At 37.5% G+C, this 23,890-nt stretch overlaps 2 protein-coding genes across 3 annotated transcripts in view; one reads left to right on the top strand and one right to left on the bottom strand.

The window, feature by feature from the left end:
• Window positions 1-627: 627 nt before the first annotated feature.
• Window positions 628-9,417, bottom strand: cpsf4.L (cleavage and polyadenylation specific factor 4 L homeolog). The gene is made up of 8 exons (XM_018236256.2): window positions 9,284-9,417; window positions 5,894-5,944; window positions 4,588-4,740; window positions 3,394-3,489; window positions 3,214-3,307; window positions 1,768-1,840; window positions 1,515-1,685; window positions 628-1,028 (listed from the first exon to the last, which is right to left on the bottom strand). The coding sequence occupies exons 1-8, from the start codon at window positions 9,384-9,386 to the stop codon at window positions 960-962; spliced, it is 810 nt and encodes a 269-aa protein (XP_018091745.1). The 5' UTR covers window positions 9,387-9,417; the 3' UTR covers window positions 628-959.
• An 87-nt stretch (window positions 9,418-9,504) lies between these two features.
• The window catches only part of ptcd1.L (pentatricopeptide repeat domain 1 L homeolog), a 16,366-nt gene continuing 1,980 nt past the window's right edge, over window positions 9,505-23,890 (top strand). Inside the window, exons 1-9 of one of the 2 annotated variants that reach the window (XM_041575720.1) lie at window positions 9,505-9,601; window positions 11,409-11,627; window positions 13,068-13,529; window positions 14,723-14,863; window positions 15,978-16,196; window positions 16,631-16,732; window positions 17,948-18,652; window positions 21,145-21,261; window positions 22,375-22,557. In XM_041575720.1, coding sequence (XP_041431654.1) covers window positions 13,098-13,529; window positions 14,723-14,863; window positions 15,978-16,196; window positions 16,631-16,732; window positions 17,948-18,652; window positions 21,145-21,261; window positions 22,375-22,557 — 1,899 coding nt within the window. In that variant the 5' untranslated portion in view covers window positions 9,505-9,601; window positions 11,409-11,627; window positions 13,068-13,097. 2 annotated transcript variants of the gene reach the window in all.

Genomic DNA, 23,890 nt, shown 5'->3' on the forward strand with positions numbered 1-23,890 from the left:
CTCATAGTTGGAAATCATTTACATCTGAGGCCAAGTTACAGCAATGCCTAAGGTGGACATGGAAAGTTCTGTTCTATGATGCATGCACTGGCCGAAGTTTTTTTTTTTTTTTTATTGTGGCAACTTTTCTCCTACATGGAGCAGATTTCACAGTGGGTCGGAGTGCAGACAGAAGGCTGCAAATATGAGCATAGGGGCAGTTTCTTGGCCTACATTCAGCCCCTAACTACTAGCCGAATCTTTTTGTCTGCTTGCATCCAGAAGTCTTATGTCAGCTCCAGCGCGAACAGACTGCGGATTTCGCAAAGTCGACACAAGACAATACATTCGGCCATACATACAAACATACATACATGGGCCTGATCATTCTGTGTTTAAAAATAAAAAAAAAAAAAGGAGTGAAACATTACCGGTGATGTGGCTCATAGCAACCAATCAGATCTTTGCTTTTGTTTTCTAACTAGGATATTCATGGATTTTGAATGAGCATGTCTGCTAATACATTTGGGTAAAAAGCTATTAAATTCCTCTAAAAAGACACATTTATTCCAATATGCTAGGGAGTACTGAATAATCAATTCTGGGTTAAAAGAAGGCTGTTGAGATGCAGTGAGCAGTTTCCAGTCATCACTAAAATAGAGTTTATTAACAATGTTAAATCCAAAAGAACTGTTGGCATTTGATCACGTCTGTACAAAAGTTATATTAAAGAAATAAAAAAGAAATAAAAATTAATTTACAATTTTTATTTAAAAAAATAGTTATTGGCAAAAACTCTCTTTGCCCAACAGTTCTTGGCAGGAGAAGATTCCCATGAACTGCTTAAAACGGAGTAAATAGCAGAAAAGATCCCAATATTTACATAAGAACAAGGAAAGCCTCCGCCCTCTTGATATTAAAATTGAAACGTCTGCTCACTGGGTCCTTGCAAGAACTATGTCCGTACCCCAAACCACGTGTCACTGTCCACTCAGGAAAGCCAAGTGACCTTTTGTACATCTGTTGGCATAATGTCCTTTCTCCCCACACTGCAATTGTAAACAAAAACAAACATTCAATGCCGAAAAGAGAGACTTGAATCAATTTAGTGCTGTGTTTTGTACCAATGTTTTTTTCTTAGGGTGCATCACAAGTACAATTTTGTTTAAAAATGATTTCCTTTTTCTCTAATAATAAAAAAGGTAGCTTGTATTTTATCCTAAACTAAACTGCACAAATCCATACTGGTGGCAAAACAATCGTATTGACGATCTTGTATACAGACATTGCATCAGGTTTGTCAGTTTGCGCCAAAAGGTTTTATTCTGTTGATTTTAATGGTTTTTATGGATTTGTATTTATACTTGTATTAAAAGTGCCTTCAATAGCATTAGTGAATGTCCAAGCAGAGCAATTGTTTACAAGGCTACAAGATTCTTTAAAAAAAAAAAAATTCTACCATTTTAAAGATCATATATGGAATTCCCCAGTCAATACTGGCTATTACTATATAACCACTCTAGATAAATTCTGACCTTATAGCAGGTAACCTGGTCCAGTGGCCTAGGCCCCCGGTTCCCCATGTTGCCGCTTTGTGACTGCATGACCCCGATTGTCTGTGGAGAACGCTGTTGGCCGACAGGAGAGTTCTGGCTTGTTAGCTGAATGAGTGAGGATGATCTTTGTAACACCTGGTTATTATTTTGCTGCAGATGAAAAATAAACCTGTGAGAACTCTTCGACCACAATTTCAACTGGCAAGTTTGCATAGTGTAAATAGACTAATACCTTCTGCTGAATCTGTGTCTGCTGAGGTAGAGGCGGCTGTTCGGTGGTTCCCATAGGTAATTCAAAACGAGGACTGCAGAATTATATTGAGAAACCAGTAAGACTAATTCCCTCATAACCTCCAGAAAAATTGTAAAATTTCCAGTATAATGTCTCTTTTATTAGTGATGGGCGAATTTATTTGCCAGGCGCGAATTTCCACGTTTGCCGGCGACATTTAAATGGGCGTCCATTGACTTTAATGCGCGTCAAATGTCATCAATCAATTTTGATGCCTGCGAATTGACGCTGGTGTCAAAATTCACATTTCACAAATTCTTCCCCGTTTCACGAATTTCATGGGAAATTCACAAATTTCGGGACAAATTCGCCCATCGCTACGCTTTATATATATATATATATATATATATATATATATATATATATATATATATATATATATCTATATATCTATCTATATATAGATATATATATATCTATATATAGATAGATAGATAGATAGATAGATAGATAGAGATATATATAGATAGATATATATATATATATATAGAGATAGATATATAGAGATAGATATATAGAGAGAAATATAGAGATAGATAGAGAGATATATATATATATATATATATATATATATATATAGATATATATATATATATATATATATATATATAGGGATATTCATGATAGAAAACGTTGTCCATTTAAGGGATAACTTCTGGTATGTCCTATTATCTATGCTAGTCCAAATTACTGCTAGATACTGCTAGATGCTAGAGCAAATCAACTTTTTAATTGTGTAATTTTATTGCCTCTACATTTGTCTACTTTGTTTTGAGCCTATAAAATTACACAACTAAAAAGTTGATTCGCTTTGTCAGTGTGCAGCAGTAATTTGGACTGGATGTGACTTCCTAACCAGTGGCAGGTTTGGCAATACACTGTTTGGCACCTGATCCGAAAGGAAAGAATACAGGGGTTGAGCACTTCAATATTGAGTGCTATTATCCATGCTAGTTCAAACTTGGGGTGGGGTCAAATTTCTAAAACACTGGAGTAAGATAGATCAGGTTTCTCCTTAGGAACCACGAAGGAACACAACAATACTAAAGGATGATTGATTAACTTTCGAGATAAAGTTCTGTAGCGATCTGAGGGGAAAATATATGATTCTTGCCACGATTGTGGGGTGCTTTTTGTTAACTGTGTTTTTCTAGGGGACAACATGGGGTGCTCCTACATGCCTATCCCTGTCCCTCTCTTGAAAATACAGAGCTGCCAAATACAGTCAGCAATATATTTATGGGGCAGACACGGATATCTGTGCTACGCTTTGGACAGAATTTTACTTGGGAAGGACACAAATAGAGTGGATATGAACACTACATGCATGGAAAGTCCCATACTAAATAATTACCAGTCAAGAAAATGGAAAATAAGTGTACTTACTGCATAAATTTACAGTTAGGGCCTTCGATACAGAATCCCACCAAGTAGTTGACACAAATGACTCTTCGAGTATGCCGGTGCCTGCAAAGAGGCCCTGAAAAGACATCATATAAATTAATCGCTACGGACATTCCTTTATACAACATAATGGCAAAGACTGTAAAGGTCCTATTATCTTACCGTGTTTACAGAAGCCCCTGTCGTACCATGGGCAGTCTTTTATCTTTGATTCCGGGTCAATATGCAAAAATGGGCACTCTTTGTTACTGCACTCACCTAACAAATAGAAACAATACAACTATAATTCAATAATGTGCAGTAATCCTCAGATTAGCAATGTGATTCTGGATTTACGCAAAAACAAGTGTACGTTACTCTCAATTAAAATTGCAGACAGAATGCATAGCACAAGTTCTACTTACTGAACTTGTGACAAAGTGAGCTACTGAAAGAGTAAAGAGTTTTACAGTATCTCTGTATTTAGATTAGCAAATTTATAAAGTTGGCCGGGTTATGAATTGTACAGTTTTTTAGCTTTGTGCTATCTCCTGGTAGCTTCATGTAAGGGAATAAAACTACAACAGAAGTGCTACAGAAGGTAATAGGAATATGCAGGCAGGTAGCAAAAGAAAATACTAAACAAGGACATACATGGCAACTGTTGTTATTCTGTCCAGATCCACACTTTTAGGCCATCATCTGATTGAACGGGACCATGGTAATTAATTCTGCTAATGGCTAAAATGTACAAATCTGAACAGCTGTGGGGAATTGCAGATCACAAAACTACACATAAACAAACAGAAAGAAAACAAATAAAGAAACAGTATATGTTTTCTGTCTGAACAGACTGAAATCCAGTGGAATCATAGAATAGTATGTCCCGTATCCCAGGTGAGCCCTTACATATACCTGTTGGTTATGAAAAAAAATTACTTTTTAATATTTCCATCAGACTAAAGGGGAAAAAAAAGTCAAGTACAGTTATGGGATCCATTATGCAGAAACCTGTTATCCAGAAGGCTCCTTATTATGGAAAGGCCATCTCCGACAGACTCTATTTCAATCAAATCATTTGAAATTTTATTTTTTTCTCTGTATTAATGTAACAGTACCTTGTATTTGAATCCCAACTAACATAAAAAGAAATCCGTATTGGTGGCCAAACAAACCTATTGGGTTATTTAATGTTTAAATGATTTTTTAGTAGACTAAAAGTATGGCAATTCAAATAACAGACCCCTTATCCAGAAAACCCCCATGCCGAGCATTCTGGATAACAGGTCCCTGTACTGTGTTATACATTGACCAGCACAGGTGTAACCTTTCAGAATAGATTGCAATGTCAAAAAACCCACTAATACAGTCACTTACCAAACTTGGAGTAGAAGTAGCACTCAGGCATTTTGGTCATATCATACTCATGCAAGAATTCACACTGGTCTCCCTTCTTACAAAGGCCCCGCAACCAATGTTTACAGACTACAGTCTTCTCTCCACTGATATGCCTAAACGGACACATTCCACCTGCACGGACAGAAACGCAGTTAAAAATAAAGAAAATACAATATCCTCTCTCTACTTATGTATAATTGGTGATGCACCAACCCCATATTTTGGGTAACTGGCTAAATTAGCAGGTCTAAGAAGGTATGTAACTAAATACTGTATGCATATTCTAGCTAGTATTTCCATAGGCTCCCTTATGCTTAGCCTTAATGAACTTGCACATTATTGTAAAAACGGAGAATCTCTACAATAGTAGAGATTGAAAAGATGTTTGAAAAGAGTGTTGGGAACTACTAGTAAAATAGTGACACCCCACTTAGTTAGAAAGACCCCTAAACCAATGCTTTTTTTATTTTTTGGCTGGGGAAAAAAGTTAGCGATCTAATATATGTGGGGCTGCCTCATATATTGTTCCCCATTACTGTATTAGCCTTTCTTTGTTTTTTAAATAAATTCAACCCTAAGGGTAGGACTACACGGAAGTTTTTGGCATGATCCGACATGCTGCAACAAAACAACGGCCCCAAATTGCATGCAATGGAAATAAGTAAGTGAATGCATTGTCGGATGGTGTTGCAGCGTTGATCCGATGCAACCAACACAACTGTCGGATGCAGACGATGCATCTGCATCCGACAGTTTTGTCGAGTCGGAGCAACGCTGCGACTTCATCCGACATTTCCATTACTTACCTTATTTCCGCCACATGCGATTTGACGCCATCGTTTTGTTGCAGCACGTCGGATCGCACACGTCTGTGTACCCTAACATATAACCAACCTGTTTAAGGTGGGGTGATGAGGAAGAGACCTTTACCAACATAATCTGGGAATGTAATTAACTTTGTGACTTCTGGTGGAAAATGGTCTTCTCAAACACCAACTGCAAATTCCCCAGACCCCACCAGGTTTGAGAAGTGGGTAGCAGTAAAGAGAGATACTTTCTTAACTTGCTAGAGGTGGCATTAACAAAACAGAAGTATATGGAAATACTGAAACACCAGTTATAGTGATGTGATTGTAATGTAAATAATAGAATAATGTACTCTGTACAGATGTGAAATACATACAATGGAAATACAGTTTGTGTAATTCTAATTGCAATTCCAACTTTGGACTTCTCTATTTAGAACATATATTCTATGGAATTATGATAATTTTTGGTGATTTACCTTTTCCACAGGCCGACTTCAGAAAAAACTCACAAACAGCAGCCCCAGATTCTGCAAAAGACAATTTCAATTATCAAAAAGAGAAGTGCAAAATAAATAAGCCCTTGACCTCATTACTACCAAGATGTGTTTAGGGGAATTTTGTCTTATTTACAAGTTAACTATAACATGAATATAGACTGTATATATCTATTTATTGTCATAACAATAAATAGTTCTTTAATATGATTTTTTTACTAATACTTATGCAACAAAAGCAGCTATTATCTTAGGGTAATGGCACTGTTGCTTTTTCATGCAAGTATGCACAATTAACCTTAAAGGGGTTGTTCACCTTTAAGTTAAGTTTTAGTATAATGTAGAGAGTGTTATTCTGAGACAATTTGCCATTGTTTTTCAATTTATATTATTTGTGGTTTTTGAGTTATTTAACTTTTTATTCAGCAGCTCTCCAGTTGGTAATTTCAGCCATCCAGTTGCTAGGCTCCAAATTACCCTAGCAACCATGCATTGACTGGAATATGAATAGGAGAAGCCTTAATAGAAAGAGGAGTAATAAAAAGTAGCAAGAACAATAAATGTGTATTCTTAAAGAGCATTTGTTTTTTAGATGGGGTCAGTGACCCCCATTTGAAAGCTGGAAAGAGTCTGAAGAAGGGAAATAATAAAAACACTATAAAAAATAAATAATAAAGACCAATTGAAAAGTTCTTTAGAATCAGCCATTCTATAACATACTAAAAGTTAACTTGAAGGTGAACCACCCCCTTTAAGCAGACTTTTATGATTTTTAAGGTTATTGAATGGAGGTTACCGTTTTTGTTTGAAATTTAAAATGACCTTGTTGTCGGGTTAAGTGGAACACTGATTTGAATGACAGACTTTAAGATGAATATAAAAATATCGAATAAAAATCTGATCTCAAAATTATTTGCTATTAGGTTACTGGTTGTCACTAACCCTGGCAACCAGATAGAGGCGGAATAGAAAGGAAAATAAATAGAAAAAAAGGCCATGTGCCTATTCTCAGAATGTCAGTTTGTATATCTCACTAAACTAGAGGTGATGAAAAGAGGGGTTTACACATTAAAGGGGTTGTTCACCTTTGAGATAACTTTTATTATGACGTAGAGATCGATATAATGAGACAATTTGCAATTGGTTTTCAATTTTTATGGTTTTTAAGTTGTTTAGCTTTTTATGCAGCAGCTTTCCAGTTTGCAATTTCAGCAGTCTTGTTGATAAAGTCCAAATTACCGTAGCAACCATGCATTGATATGGATAATATTTGGATAAGATACTTGAATATGAATAGCCATTTTATAACATACTAAAAGTTATCTCAAAGGTGAAACACCACTTTACGAGCAGTGACTTTGGGAATTCTCTTTCAACAAAGCAGTTGTACTAGCAGATTCATTAGACAGTTGAATGCCTTCTTAGAAAGTAAGAAAATATGGTGTTACTGTAGTTTTAGTACAGAATGATCCAGGAACTGGTCCAATTGCTCTATGGAGTCTGAAAGGAATTTGTTGACCCATCTGAGGTAAACTCGAGATGGCTTCAGATGTTTACTCTGGATCAGTTAGCAAGGTGTAATTTATTTTTTAAAACCTCATCTAGTTTACAGAACAAATAGCTTAAGTGGGAGCACTTACCGGACTTTAACTGTCTTCAGCGTGCTGCACGTGTACTGCCATCCCCTGCAGTGATTTCTTGTCCATAATAGATTCAAAGAACGGAGCACAGAGGAGGCCAGTTGTCAAAAATCTTTAAAAAGTCAAGATTTATTCAAAAATTTATTTAAAATCTCCATAATTACAGCAGCATAACACAAACTTAGGCTGCCCGCTTCAGGCGTTTCGTAGCTCCCTGCCACTTCAGGGAGACACTTTTTAAAGATTTTTAACAACTGGCCTCCTTGGTGCTCCGTTCTTTGAATCTATTATAGTTTACTATGTTACCCTGACAACAATAATTGCAGGGTGTAACCTATATTGGATAAGTAGCGATTTGCTGTTAAAACTGAAAATCATGGTGCACGATGGATGCATTCAATTGGGAATGGTAAAGAGTGTATGGTTATTATATACTCTCTCTCTTTATATATATATATATATATATATATATATATATATATATATATATGAACTCATTTGACGTATTTTAGCTCTGTTCTTCTATTCATCTTTCAGCTTCCCAATAAAATAATTCCCTGGTTGCTAGGGTAAATTGAACCCTAGCAACCAGGTAGCTGTAAAATTATCAAAAGACTGGAAGCCACAAAACTAAAATGTAATCAAGATTCACAGGAATACTAACAAACCATGAACACGTGTCCTGATTGGCAAGTGCTCCTTCTCTAGTAAAATCTGTTTGTTTTAGTCTGCATTTAAATGTAGATGGAAAGTTGCTATTTCCCCCAAGCTCTGTTGCCGTTAATCTTAGATCCCACTTGTATGTTTATGCCTTTTCATTTAAGTGAACTGGTCAGCATTATTCCTGTTGGTAGATTAATATCTTATGGTTTCTTACAAAAGCCATACACAGGTGTCATAGGGCCAATTTTTGTTCTTCTGAAGCTCTCTTCTGAATTTTTGCACAATTATGCTGGTGTACTGCATGTAAAATGTTTTTCATGTAGTGATTCCCAGTCAATTGTAGGCAAGGTATTTTTTGGCACTTTGTTTTCTGCAATGTTTACATTCTGCAGGCACCATAAATAGGACACAGATAAAATAAGTTTGGTTACAAAGCTACGGAATTTTTGTGAAAATATACCAGCCTTTCTGACATTCTACACAGGCTGGTAGAAACCCTAGATGACAGCTTATTATTATGTATGGTTCTGCTATATGGGCACATTTCTGACAGTCTCGGGAGTATTTCAGATATAAAGAAGGCAATTGCAGTAGTTTCAGTTGCCAAGGGAAACCAAGGACTGCCAGGAGCAGAACATTCAAGCTATTTCCTATTAAACTGTTGTTGACTGTCATTACCCTAAATAAGGGTTACATGGAGCCAGGGCAGATATCCTTCCAAGCCTGGTTTGTGGCCTGTCCTTTTGATGTACTGACAAGCTTCATGTCAAGCTTGGTGTCCAACCTGCGACCAGTCACTTGTCAAATCTCCCAGCTGCTGTCTCTGAGAGCTGTAAGTTACCAGCAGCTGGAGGACCCCAAGGAAGAAGAAAACGACAAACAAAAGGAAGCAGGTTCCACTATTCAGTTTCTCCTGCCTTAAGTCACGTGTAGGTCACTGCCTCATGCCCAAAGAGTCACATTCAGCCCACACTAACCACTCTTAAAAAAACAGGAGGGGGGGGGAACACCATTATCCGGTTTTTAAAGCCCAACCCGGTTATGGGAGGGATCAGGCCCCGGTACTCACTGTCCATGCCCGGGAATGGAAGGGGTTGAGCCCCCAGCTGTTGTTCCACGGCCAGCTCCAGATCGAACCGTAAGTGGTCCACACAAGCGATTAACTCCTGCATCGTTACCGGTACCGAGCCCCGCACCACCAACACCAAATAACAGCATCAGACTCAACCAGCAGAACGCCGCACGACACCTACGATCGATTTCTCAACCTTAGAGCAGGGCATTCTGGGAAGGAACCATAGCAAAGCACGCCGGGAGGAGTTGTGGCTCAAAGCTGTGAGTGATAAGAAGCGAGAGGTGCCGGCCAAACGTGAGGGGATGTTGACTAGTAAGTTATTACGTCCGGTTTTATTCGTATAAAGTCATTTAGGAATGTGTACTCTTAGCCACGTGATTTAATAGGGAAATGTGTGTTTCAGTGTCAGTATGTCCAGCAGCAGCGCAGACAAACAGTGCCAATGTCACACTCCGGACACGCTCGCTCGCTCACACACACTCACACACTCACTCACACACTCACTCACTCACACACACACACTCACTCACACACTCACTCACACACTCACTCACACACACACACACACTCACTCACTCACACACGCAACTGGCTCATTCCTAACGCAAAGGCATTTTGGGTATTACCAATAAGAGACTTTCCATAACCAGATTTTGTCCTTATGAAGCGGGACTACTTTTATTTAGATTTTGTGCCACGCTGAGTTTGTCAGCCTGCAGCAAAGTCACTTTCAGTGACAGTTCAGTCCCTATCCTCTCCAACTTGAGCTCAGTGAATAGGCCAACATACCCTATTATTTCAATTAGGCAATATCTATGGTTTTGCTGTTCCTTCCATTAGAGATGACAAACGGTGGAACTGAAAGAAACAAACCTATCCCTTATCTAAGCAGCCGCTCATTGTCAGGGGCTTCTCAGTGGTCTGGTAATCATTTTTATCAGTTCTTTCGAAGTTCTTGGGGACCAGAAGAGACAGGAAGTACTAAAGTGACATTGGCTTAATATTCTTGTTTAGTGTCAGAAGTAATAGAAATCAGAGATAAGTAAAACAATAGACAAAAAGTATGTTCAGGACAATCCATTCATTCAGTTAATATTGAAAAGGGCTTATACTGTGCATTTAAACAAACTTGTCCCTAGTTCATAACAAGACTGAAAAGCAGCAGGCTACTCCTAGTTCTGTGCATTAGTTTGTACTAGTGATGTGCGGGCTGACCCGATACCCACGGGTTTGGGTCGAACTCGTGGGTGGTGGGCGGGTGCCGGTTGAGCTCTTCTTCTGCTCTCCCCGCCCGCCACCTTCAAATGCCAGCTTCCGGGTTCTGGTTTTATAGTCTCGTATCTGCTCGCCCCGCCCCTTTTGTTACATCATCGGCAAGGTGGGGCAGGTCTATTAAAGGACCCCGGAAGCGCGGGTTAGGTGCGGGTCAGGAAAACCCTGACCTGCACATCACTAGTCTGTACAGTGCTTTGATGGCTGTGCTGCCATGATATGCTACAAGGCTTCTAAATTGAGTATTTTTCATAATTAATAAACTTTTATTACCCTCTATTGAGTCCTACATTGCTTGCAACAGTAAGCTAAAGTAGAAAAGGGAAGTATAGGTGGCAGAAGAAATATAATAAATATCATGTTTGAAATACATAGCCTAATAATGGCTTGCAAAAAAAATTAAATTACTTCAAAGTTGAGTTTCCTTTTATGTTCCTGCAAATGTAGGTAATACATTATTATTTTGGTATTTATTATATCAGAGGAAGAAGCCATTGCCTGATAACTTAAAGGGCACCTGTTGAGTAAAAATGTTATCCCCAACCAAAAAGGTGCTGGCTAATAGAGCCCACATTCCGGTTTGGGATAACAGTAGTTTTTTTTTTTTTTTTTTTAAATACCCCCCACCAGCGCTACGCTAACCATACCGAAAGGGATCTCCTGATGCGAGCAGCCATGTCCAGTCACTCGCATGCGGCGTATGTGATGTCATGCGCATAAAGGAGAACCAAACCCCTTATTCATAAAATCCCCTACCCCCTACCGTCCATAGTCCCCCCTGCTCCCCCCCAGCCTAGGTGTAAACTCCAGTAATTGCCCCTAAACCGTTAATTACCCCTCGTTGCAGAGTCAACGCAGCGGAGATCACGCATGTTCAGCACTTCGCTAGTGTTCACTATGTAAAGCGCCGTATCAGCGCATGCACAGTTGTAGCAATATTCCAGTCCTGAACAACTGCGCATGCGCCGAAAGTCACGGAAGTAGCCGAGGGGCAGGAAGAAGACCTGAAGATTACCGAAACGCTGGAAGATGGCGCCTGTGAGCTGCGTTGAATCTGCAAAGAGAGGTAAGTAAAGACTTAGGGGCAATTACTGGAGTTTACATCTAGGCTGGGGGAGCAGAGGTGGGGCTATGTAGGGTAGGGGTTTTATGAATAAGGGGTCTGGTTCTCTTTTAAGGTTCCTGTCTCTGGTGTTTCAGTCTCTGATCCAGTTGCAGACTCTGTGATGTTACAATTTTGCAACATTTAGGCTAAGGGCACACTAGGCGATAGCGCCGCGATTTGACTCGCGGCGACTTTTCGCCGCGACTTTTAATCCGCAATCGCTGTGGAAACTTTGGCGCTGGCGTCTATGGGGAATCGCGTCAAATCGCCAGCGTAAAAACACACGCGGCGATCTTTTTTCTATTGTCGCTCGAAATCGCCTAGCGAGGCGATTTCGAGCGACAATAGAAAAAAGATCGCCGCGTGTGTTTTTACGCTCGCGATTCCCCATAGACGCCAGCGCCAAAGTTTCCCCAGCGATTGCGGATTAAAAGTCGCGGCGAAAAGTCGCCGCGAGTCAAATCGCGGCGCTATCGCCTAGTGTGCCCTTAGCCTTAATTGATACGTTTCTTAGCAGCATCTCTGGAGTATTAGCAACTATTGTATCAATTCTAACAGCTGCCTATAATGAAACCCAGAGATTCTGCTCAGCAGGGGCAAAGATAACAAATATATCAACTAAATGTATCAATTTAGAATAGATCTGAGATTCTGCGTCCCCCCCTCGAGCTGCTTTAAAAAGGTGAGAAATTAGACTTACACTACAATACATTAGAACCCCCATTTTACATCCCCTGATTCCCTCATTTTACAATGTAAAAGTTTCTACTGTATTAGAAAAACAATCGCACATAGAAAATAGAACGTTATTGGAAAAACTCTTTATTTCTGGTGAACTATCTGAAAGCAACTGAACTGAAAAAAGTGTTGAAAGGTGAACAATCCCTTTAATTCAGTAATTTAGTTATAATCCCACCCCATTGCCTTCTGTGTGATGCTTGTTCAGCTGCTTGTTTTGTGACTGTTGCCTAAAACATCCTGAAAATCAACAGCTGCATTTCAATGTGATTTTCAATGCAAACACTAATTGTTTTGCTAATATTAAATATCGCTGTATGTTACCCTTTTGAAAGAGCCGGTGAATCCACTAAATCTTCTCCTGTTATAAATGTAAACAACAATACACTAGTAAACCATTACACACCCACACAAGTAGTAACATTGATATTCTAAGCTTATTGATGTCATGGTGGGGATGAATTTTAGGGGGCTATTGATATGTACTTTGCTTTGATATTTGGCGTTACAGCTTGTATTGATACAATGGCCCCTGCTAGTAGTTTGGTGAATAAAATTAGCTGTAATTATAAAAATCAATGATGATTGATAAAAACAATTTAAAAAAAAACTAAGAAAAATATTCGAAAAAGCAATTTCCAAAACATATGTTTTTCTCTGCAGCTCCTATTGGGAATTTCTTAACTAGTGATCATGAGACTTCTGCAACACCTTGCTCGTTACTTGTATCCCCGCTCTGTTTGTCAGACACAGCCTGTCTGCAGAAAGATATTGGCTTCTAAAGACTTGGACAATTCCATTTATTGGTTTGGATCAATGCAATGCCAGAGGTATTGTAACTCTTCAGTCTCACAACGTCACATATCAAATAGTCAGAGGACTTATGTCATCTCCAGAGAAAATGATAACACAAATCCAGGTGTGGACAATATGGAGGAAGAAGCTTTTGGGACCGTGACAGGAAAATATTCATCTAGGGCATTTTTTAAGAAAACATCACCTGAGCTCCAAACATTAGCACATGAAGATGACGAAGAAGGGCCCAAGTATCCTATTAGGAGGAGACAAAGGAACACTCCTTATTGGTACTTTTTAAAGTGCAAAGCAAAGATCAAACAAGATAAGGTAAGATGTATACATGTAATGGTTTCATTTATTAAATGGTAGAATTTGATTTTACCAATGTGTTTGCAAAACATTTTCTCAGTATGGTAGCATATAAACATACATGGGGCATCTGTCAAATATTTCTTGAAAGCACATTCTTTAAACAAAAATATTACTTCATGTTGCCATGTATAGAACTGGCGATGATCTATTTTTCCCAGAACCACTTTTACTAAAGTATTTATTATAGCTTATCTTAAAGGGATACTGTCATGGGAAAAAAAATTTTTTTCAAAATGAATCAGTTAATAGTGCTGCTCCAGCAGAATTCTGCACTGAAATCCATTTCTCAAAAGAGCAAACAGATATTTTTTATATTCAATTTTTAAATCTGACATGGGGCTATACATTTTGTCAATTTCCCAGCTGCCCCTGGTCATGTGACTTGTGCCTGCACTTTAGGAGAGAAATGCTTTCTGGCAGGCTGCCGTTTTTCCTTCTCAATGTAACTGAATGTGTCTCAGTGGGACATGAGTTTTTACTATTGAGTGCTGTTCTTAGATCTACCAGGCAGCTGTTATCTTGTGTTAGGGAGCTGTTATCTGGTTACCTTCCTATTGTTCTTTTGTTTGGCTGCTGGGGGGGAAAGGGAGAGGGTGATATCACTCCAACTTGCAGTACAGCAGTAAAGAGTGATTGAAGTTTATCAGAGCACAAGTCACATGACTTGGGGCAGCTGGGAAATTGACAAAATGTCTAGCCCCATGTCAGATTTCAAAATTGAATATAAAAAAATCTGTTTGCTCTTTTGAGAAATGGATTTCAGTGCAGAATTCTGCTGGAGCAGCACTATTAACTGATTCATTTTGAAAAAAAAATTTTTTCCCATGACAGTATCCCTTTAAAGATTACCAAATTATTCCAGTTCTGTCATGAGTAAATTAACTGACCTGAATGCTGCGAGATGATGATGATGGATTAAAGATCTTAAACCAGATGAGCTCTTGAACTAACTGAGCAGATTGTGCTCCTAATTTTTAATTCTGCATCTTCTACTATATTTGTGGATGCAAGTGAAACTGCATCAGTCAGTAAATTGATGGAATTAGTCAACAGTAAAAGTGTCAATATACATGAGTTTAAACACGTATTAAAGTAGAAATTTTGCTTTCATGAATTTTGTGTAATGTTTTCTTTACTTTTATATTCAGCTTGCTGAAGCACTGCAATTGTTTGAAGTGAACATGCTGCAAGAGGAGAGACTACAGCCTGATGAAAGTAATTACACTGTTTTAATTGGAGGCTGTGGGAGAGCTGGCTATGTGAAGAAAGCATTTAGCTTATACTCAGACGTAAGTAGTTCCAGGTCTTCTCAAAAAATATTTTTATTTGTTTATCTCTTTAATCCACAAGGGAGTCTATGCTGTCAATCCATAATCAGGAGCAAGGCCACAGGGATGTGTCTCAGTTCACCATTAAAAAGTCATTAAACAAACAATTGTCCCGTAGCCTATGATTCATACAAATTCAAACGTTTATTCAATTAACATAATGTCATATTAAAAATTAGTACATACTGACCCCATATGATCTACTTAAATATCTAAATATCTCTTTAATACAGCCATAGTTTTAGTTATAATAGGCTGCAAGTTAAAACTACATTTAACAGGAATAGAAGAAAGGTATTCTCCATGTTTGGTCCCAGTAGGTTGCTGAAACCTACTCAAACCTTAACTAACATGCTTTTTGGAAGGATATGGAGGTGTCTGTACCCTTAATAAGACTCATTTATAAACGATGGGTAAATTTACAGCAGGGCAGTAACTCATAGCAAGTAATCAGTAAGCCAGCTGCAGGTTGAACAGAAATGTAATTGGTTGCTATGGGTTACTGCCCACTGTTTATTAATGAGCTCCACAGTATTTAATTAATTTGGGGTGTCAGGATAATCTGCGGATATTGATCTAGGAAGTCACTTGACAATTGTATGTATGGTTTTTAGTTCTGCACACTGTGCAATTTCTCAGCCTGTTTGTGAACTATGTACATGCAACTAAGAGTTTAAAAAAAAAATCTGTTTTATGTATACTTTGCATTAAACATTTTATAAGACCTCATTTATAGTTTTAATATATTTAATCAAACAGAAGTTACTGGTACATAGAAATATTTTGATTATGTAGTACAGGTATTATCTAAATAAGAGGTTTCTCAGATTAGCTCTTAGAAGTAACATTAAACATTTTATAGGACTTCATTAATAGTTTTAATATGTTAAATCAAACACACGTTACTGGTACATAGAAATATTTTGATAATGTAATACAGGTATTGTCTAAATAAGAGGTTTCTCAGGTTAGCTCTTAGAAGTAACTCAAAAGATAAACCTGTGATCTGTATAATATTTAATGCTTTGTGTATATCCGTTATGTCTATCTGAATGGAATTGCTGTTACATTTTAGATGAAGAAACGAGGCTTGGTACCCACTGATCCCACATACACAGCTTTGTTCAATGCATGTGCAGAATCTCCATGGAAGGAGTCAGGTTTACAGCAAGCCTTAAAACTGCGACAAGAACTGAAGTCAAAAAGCATCCAGCTAAATCTGGTCACATATCAGAGTTTGTTGAAAGTATTTGCACTCTGTTCTGACCTCCAGAACAGTATGGAGATCTTCAAGGTAAAGGTTTGAAAGGAAATGAATACCTTATGTCATAATAATTGCATAAAATAGTACTTTAGTTAGAATAATACTTCAGTCTTAAAACCCTTTTTCTTTATAGGATGGCCACACATTGGTGTCAAGGATATAATGATAACAACTCATGAAAATAAAATACTTTTCATTTTGCATTGCTTTAATAGTACATGACAATACATTTGCAAATAACAAAACCTAAAATTGTCTTTCATTATGATTAACAAATCAGTTTTTGGGAGAAGGGTCCCTTTACAGTCAATTGTGAACTTGGTTACTTTCTAATAGAATACCTAAAGTTGCTGCAATCCCATCTCATTCCCTAATTAAACAATGTCTGCATTGATTTCGGAAAATTTATTAATGTGTGTTGCAGAATTCATCTTACGGAAAGATTACATTTTTATGTTTTTCAGGAAATTGTACAAGAAGGGCACATTATTACAAAGGATACATTCAATATTTTACTAATGAGCTGCATTAAAAACAAAGAAATTGGCTTCCGCTACTCTCTGCAGGTACATCTTTGCTATGATCTTCAACAAAGAAGTGCTGTTGATACCACAGATAAACTGAGACAACTAAATGTCTAGTATACATATGTTTTATTTACTTTAGAAAGTTTTGCCTTTTTTCGGTTTCAGTGATATTAGAAAGGTTTGTTTTTTCCCCCAAATAAGACATGAAACAATATTTGTGCTAAAATACAATGTTTGACTCCTGCTAGGGAGGCAGTGGGAGATAACTGATTCATTTGTGGCAAAAGAAATTTGTGTAGGTAGGCCTTGAGGCTGAGAAGATTTTCTGTTTAAAACTTTAACTGAAAACTATAAATTGCTGCTTCTTCTGCGGAGATGAAAATCCAGAAAATAATTCTGAATTTCCTGCAGAACAGTATCACAATAAATGGCAGTTTTTCTTTCTTTCATGTTTTTCGTCGCTTTTTATTTAATAAAAAAAAAAAGCAATAATTTAGTTATTTTTCACACTGTAAACAATTAACTTGGAACTCCAAGGTGATTTCCAAATAAACATATGTATTAGAAGGAGGCATATTATCCTTTATAATTTACAAGGTATGACAAAAATTACTTATGATTGCTATAAGAACTTGCCATTTCAAAATATAGAATGTATGCTTTGGTCAACTGGGAAGTCCATGATTAGGTTCCGTCTTATATAGGGATGCACCGAATCCACTATTTTGGATTCAGCCGAACCCCCGAATCCTTTGCGAAAGATTCGGCCAAATACCGAACCAAATCTTAATTTACATATGCAAATTAGGGGTGGGAAGAGGAAAAGCTTTATTACTTCCTCGTTTTGTGACAAAAAGTCAGGTGATTTCCCTCCCTGCCCCTAATTTGCATATGCAAATTAGGATTCGGTTTGGCCTGGCAGAAGGATTCGCCCGAATCCGAATCCTGCTGAAAAAGGCTGAATCCTGTATTCGGTGAATCCTTAGTCTTAAAATAAAGGGTACAGTATATAATGCTCAAGTTTAAGGGGTCATGTGATATTAATACCCACCATTTATAACTGATGACATCACTGAGCAGGAGATTTATGGTCATTGTTTATTATCATACAACAACCTGATTTAATTCACTTAACCTAAGAAAAAAATTTAGAATGTTATCTTCCTGGTGGATAACCTCCTCCTATTACACATTTGAATAAATAGGGAAAAGCTTTTTTTAAAATTGCTAAGCATTCTTGTTTTACTTAAACAGGTATGGAGGCAGATGATACGTCTTGGTATAAAGCCTGACAACAGTACTTACAACTTGCTTCTACGGGCTACTAGAGACTGTGGTATTGGAGACCCTGCTGAGGCTTCAGCTTTGTTGTTATCTTCTAAAGAGCCAGCGCCACGAATGTTAAAAGCTAAGACAGGCAAACATATTAAAGGGATGAAGAAAAAAATGAATGCAACTAGTGAGCTGGATGTAGAGATGTTAGAAAAGCAGCTGTTCATTGGCGAATCTACACAACTTGGGATATCTAATAGTAAAGGCATGGATAATCTGTGTTTACAGGAAAATGCTAAAGAAATTAACACAATTCCTCAACCTGCTAGAAACCAAGAGATATGCGATGCACTGATATTGCCCTCATCTACTTCCTTGCACCTTCCAAACCTTTTAGATGGGCCAGCAAACACAGACATCGTTGTCTCGTTAGGCAGTGTATCCACCCCAACTAATAGGCTTGCATTGATTGGTGGAATGGAGGGGATCATACAGAAGATGCATAATGACAAGGTTTCGCCAACTATAAAAACCTTTACACTGTTAGCGGAAATAATAGAACCTGACGACAAGATAGAATCAAATTTGTTAAACACCATGGATTCTGCCAAAGTTAAAGCAGACGTGACATTTTTCAACACTTTATTGAGAAAGCGGAGTAAATTGATAAACCTGCATTCTGCAAAGGTAAGAAAAGAGAAGCCCTGAATACATCCTTCTGTGGTGCCAATGGTTGGAATTTTTCTGGCCTACATGGTGGAGGGCCGATACTGGAAGCCAGTGTTGACCACTCCCTGTTTTTACACCACACCCTCTTTAAACCACACCCATTTTACCACAAGAACTTTTAAGACCATGTCCAGATCAATGGTGTTAGCACACCAAAAAAAAAAAACAAATAGTTGGTGTTCACTGCAGGGATATCACTCATAAGTGAAACAAGGTTAAGTCATATTAAATCCATATGCCTCATCCTCTCTTGTGGATAACACCGCAACCCCCAGCATATGATTAAACACCTTGAGGACCCCCTAACGAGTTTTTCCAAATGCTAACAAACTCCCACAGGCAGATTATGATGAGACAGACTGAGTATGACACACACAAGCAGCATATGGCAGGCAAAGTACAGCACACACAGAGGTGTGAACAATGCAGGGGGATTACATGTGGGAACAATGCAGGAGGTTACTGTCTGAATTTGAGGTTTAAACAACACAGGGGCCAGTTAATCTCAGTATACCTTGTAAATTTATACAAGGTAAGCAGTCACAGCAGGCAGACTTTCATGTGGGGGGCACACAAGGGGGGTTCGGGCCGCCAGTTGAACAGCACCATACCTCCCAACTGTCCCGTTTTCACCGGGACAGTCCCACTTTTGACAGCTCAACCCGCAGTCCGGCGGTCCAGCGTTTGTACTGAAAAGTCTCTACTTTCTCTGCACTGAACAGCCAGAAAAAGAAACAAAGTTTCTAACTTAATTGGCTTTTAGCAGAGAGCCCAGAACAGCCACCAGGTGCAGCTAAGATACTTTGTAACAATTTTGAGATAAGCAAATAAGTAATTGTGAAAATCTAGATAAGAAGGTCCCTTGGGAAAAGTTAAACTTACAGTTTAAAGGGAAATTCACCTTCATTAGCAAAACTGTAATAACTGAATAAAAACACAGAAATATGTTCAAACTTTCATAAGCTGCCAAATTTTGTAAAATGAACATGGTAATTAGGGGGTGTGGCCACAACAAAAAGTCCGTGGTCAAAAAATCACGGAGCTATGTGTGCCAAATTTTTTCTTCCCTCTTTTAATTTTCAAAATGTTGGGAGGTATGCAGCACTGCTGTAAATTGTTGTTTATACCGGTGACTCGTATTATTTTAGACAACTTGGGATCTTTATAAACCTTGTCAGTGATATTATTGGTAGTATTTTTGTTATGAAATAAGTTGAAGATTTTGCTGCTCACTCTTCAGAACAGCAACCAAAGACCATATTAATTTACCCACAAAAATGTCAAGGCATAAAATTGATATCTTTCAAAAATACAGTATTATGTAACTAATTTTAAATGGGCAAAATAGGATTTTACCTGTGGGTGCAAGATTATAGGGTTTGCTAAATCATATAACCTCCTACAAGTAGCAAATGCAAATCTCCATGTGTAACAATGAAAAAATGGCAGAAAAAAGAAAGATGGGGAATGAGATTGCATAGCCTGATTACAAAAGAAATGCTAATTCTGCATTCAAACGCACACTTGCCTTTGCAATTCACAATAGATTTGTTTGATCATCTCACATTCCTCTGGTTAGTGCTAAGTAGAGCAACATTATAACATATTACGGGCTAACAGCAAATTATCTGTGTAAGATGTGCTATTAAAGAGGGATAAACATACTATTTGTCTATTTGTCTATTGTTTTAATCACAAAATCTATAGTTAAGATAAACAGGGCAAGCGTTGAAATAGAAGCTACTCCATATTTGGTCCTCGTCAGGTACATAATTAGACTCCCATTGCAAAACGAATCCCCCTGCATCAGGTACTCCTGTCAACAAAACAGTCACAACAAAGGAGGGACAGGGGGTGTATACTGGTAATCGAATTATCTACATCGCAAGTACCAAACATGGAGTAACTTCAGTCTCTCTGTTTGCCCTGTTTAGCTGAAGATATAACAAAACCCATATATTTTTAAGTGATTAAAGCAAAAGACCTGTGTTCAGCACAAACTCCATACATTGAACTCACATTCAACAAGGGTTGTATATTCCCCCGTTAAGAGGACATTTAATGTTCATAACTACTTTAAAATACAGGTATGGAATCCATTATCCTGAAACCCAGAAAGCTCCGAATTACGGAAAGGCTGTCACTCATAGACTCCATTATAATCAAATAATCTACATTTTTAAAAATGATTCCCTTTTCTCTGTAATAATAAAATAGTGCATTGTATTTGAATCAAAATAAGATATAATTAATCCTTATCGGATGCAATACCAGCTTATTGAGTTTATTTAATGTTTACATGATTTTCTAGTAAACTTAAGGCGTGAGAATCCAAATTACAGAAAGATCCTTTATCTGGAAAACCCCAGGTCCCAAGCATTCTGGAGAACAGGTCCCATACCTGTACTAACATTTTAAATGTCAATGATACACTATATTTCTCTTTACAGGAATTACTGCCTATTTTTGCACAAAGAGGAATTGCTCCAAATATTCAGACATTCTGTGGTCTGGCGATTTCATGTCACAAAAAAGACGATGGATTACAGCTACTCGAAGACATGACGGTACAGACAGATACGAAATTCATGATTGCATGCCCATTTTTGCCTTTTAAAATGCTGAAGCAGCAGTAATCCAGTCCAGATTTTATCATTAGGGATTGTTTATGACCTACTAGGCAGTGTGCAAAGTGAAAAAATGACTGCACCCCCACTTATGAACAGGGGGAGGCATCTAAAAAAAAAGTAAACCAGTTTTCTTTCAAGGGTATATTACCTTTAAATTATGTTTGGTGTGTTAAAGTCATTTTTTTCTCTATGGATTTTAAAATAATTTCCCTTTCTATTCCATACCAGTAAAAGCATTCATTTAAAGGGGTCCTCTAACCAAATACAGTTTTTTTGCACAGTGAAAGAAAATTAAATTTTCAATATACATTAACACATTTTCAATGGTTTTAAAGTTATTTTAAAATGCAATTGCTTTTAAAAGCAGTATCCAGCTGTTTACTTTCTCTGAACTCCTGACTCTTTCTAAACAGTGTTGCAAGCCAGCTGATTAAAAAAAACTAGAGGAAACCTAACTCCCGTTACACTGTTTTAAAGTCAGACCCAGTGAACAGAAAGTGAGAAATAGTGGTTTCAACTGCTATTAAATTTACAAATTATCTTAATACAATTTAAAATCTTTAGAGAAGAACAGAACCTTAAGTCTTCTCTGCTGATTCACAGAACATTTTTTGTGCCTACGGGCCGATTCGCAATATCAGCCCTGTAGCATCACTTTATACGACAGATGAACCTTCTTTTCTGCTTGACAAAGACTTGTTTGATGACAGAATTTGAAAAGGGGGCTAATATTCCAGGCCTGACATCTGTGGTGGGCAAGTTATCTGAAAGTTTGTTAAAGGATCACAATCGAATTTATGATCCTGTGAATGGCATTGTAAATAGGAATCTGTATAGCTTCATGAAGGACAGATTGAGTCAAATAAATGTAATGCAAACTATAATGCAGTAAGTATGAATTTGAAAAATTAGGGTGTGATATATTTGGGCTATTTATTTATTTGTGCAATTCCTGAACATTTATTAGTCCCACAAAAATGAAATGATTTTCTTTCTTGAAATAATAGATGTGTATCAAATGAATATTCCCCATCGGTTTTGCTTTTTCAGATTTCTGGTGTTATCCCTAACACTTATATATACAGCACCTTGATTAGCGCAGCTGTGAAGCGCTTGGATTATGCCTACTTGTTAGACATCCTGCGTGACATGAAGAAGAGGAATGTGCCACCCAATGAAGTCATTATCCATCAGCTGGAGTTTGCCTCCCAGTATCCACCAACATATGACAAGGTAGGTGATACCCTACATGCTTGTAATCTGAAACGGTGCTGTAGATGCTATGATTATTACCCATACAATAGTGCATAGCCTTTGCATAATGTTAACAAAATAGTAGGAGGGCCCTGTGCAAAAGAGCCTACAGCATAAGAGAGAAGTTGAGTCGGGAATATAAGGAAACATATTACCAGGATGGTTGTCTCTTAATGTTTTCTAAAGCAGCTTATCTAATACAAGGTGAAGAGGAATTGAAACATTTAGCAGCACCCCAATACTATAGACATCATGGCCTTTAAAATGTCCTCCATATTATTTTAGTGTATCAGTTGTTTGAGACCATCTTTTATATTAAATTTTAATTCTGGTAGTAATCAGTCATCTATACCGTTTACGCAAAAATCTGGTGGAATTTTTTTTGTTGCTTAGGTCACATCACTATATACAGTGCCTACAAAAAGTATTCACCCCCTAGGAAGTGTTTATGTTTAGTTGCCATAGGACATGGAACAGTGCAATTTATTATTATTATCATTTATTTTTTTGCATTTATTAACAGAAATGGATGTTAATGTTAAAGTGAAATCAGATCTTTGAAAAAAAAACCCCCAGAAAATAGCTGATCATGTGTGTCTGTGTAGACACACACACACTATCGTATTAACATGGAATTTAAAAAAAAAATCCATGAACGATTCCCAAACATAACATGGAAGAGACAATTCAGTCTTTCTTTTGATAAATGACCTATATTAGAACAAACAATCCTTTCATCTATTGTGCCAATTCCCCAACATAAAGAAATCAAATTGCATAATGGCGCTGATTTATAAAGATGGGTGATAATTGCCCACTGCAGTCACCCATAGCAATGAATCGGATATTTGCTTTTTATTTTGTAACTGGCAGTAGGCTGGTTGCTTAGTTACACAGACGACTGTACTTGTGCTGTTTAGCATCTGTCTTGAGCCTGAATGAATGGCATATACAACAAATATAAACACTGGGAAGAGGGCAATGTTTGAAAACTGAAATTGAAAAAAATTAAAAGCTGTATTTTTAGGTGCCTTAATCACATAAAAGTAAAAGGTGAAAAATCTTTCACCCAAAAAAACCTTTTTTTAAGCAAAAAATGATTGCCACCTTTTTGCCACCTTAAAGTAGAAGGGAAGCTACTGAGGCAGGTTATTGCCAATAGATTACCCGCAATAGTGCAAGCTATAACACTTTATTCATTCTGTAGAATGCTTTAGCGTACCAGAGTAAAACTGCTCTAGAAGGTCTAATCTGTTTGTTTAGTATAGCAGCTGCCATGTTAGCTTTGTGTGACATCACTTCCTACCTGAGT

The sequence above is a fragment of the Xenopus laevis genome, chromosome 9_10L (genome assembly GCF_017654675.1).
Source record: "Xenopus laevis strain J_2021 chromosome 9_10L, Xenopus_laevis_v10.1, whole genome shotgun sequence".
Classification (NCBI taxonomy): Eukaryota; Metazoa; Chordata; class Amphibia; order Anura; family Pipidae; genus Xenopus; species Xenopus laevis.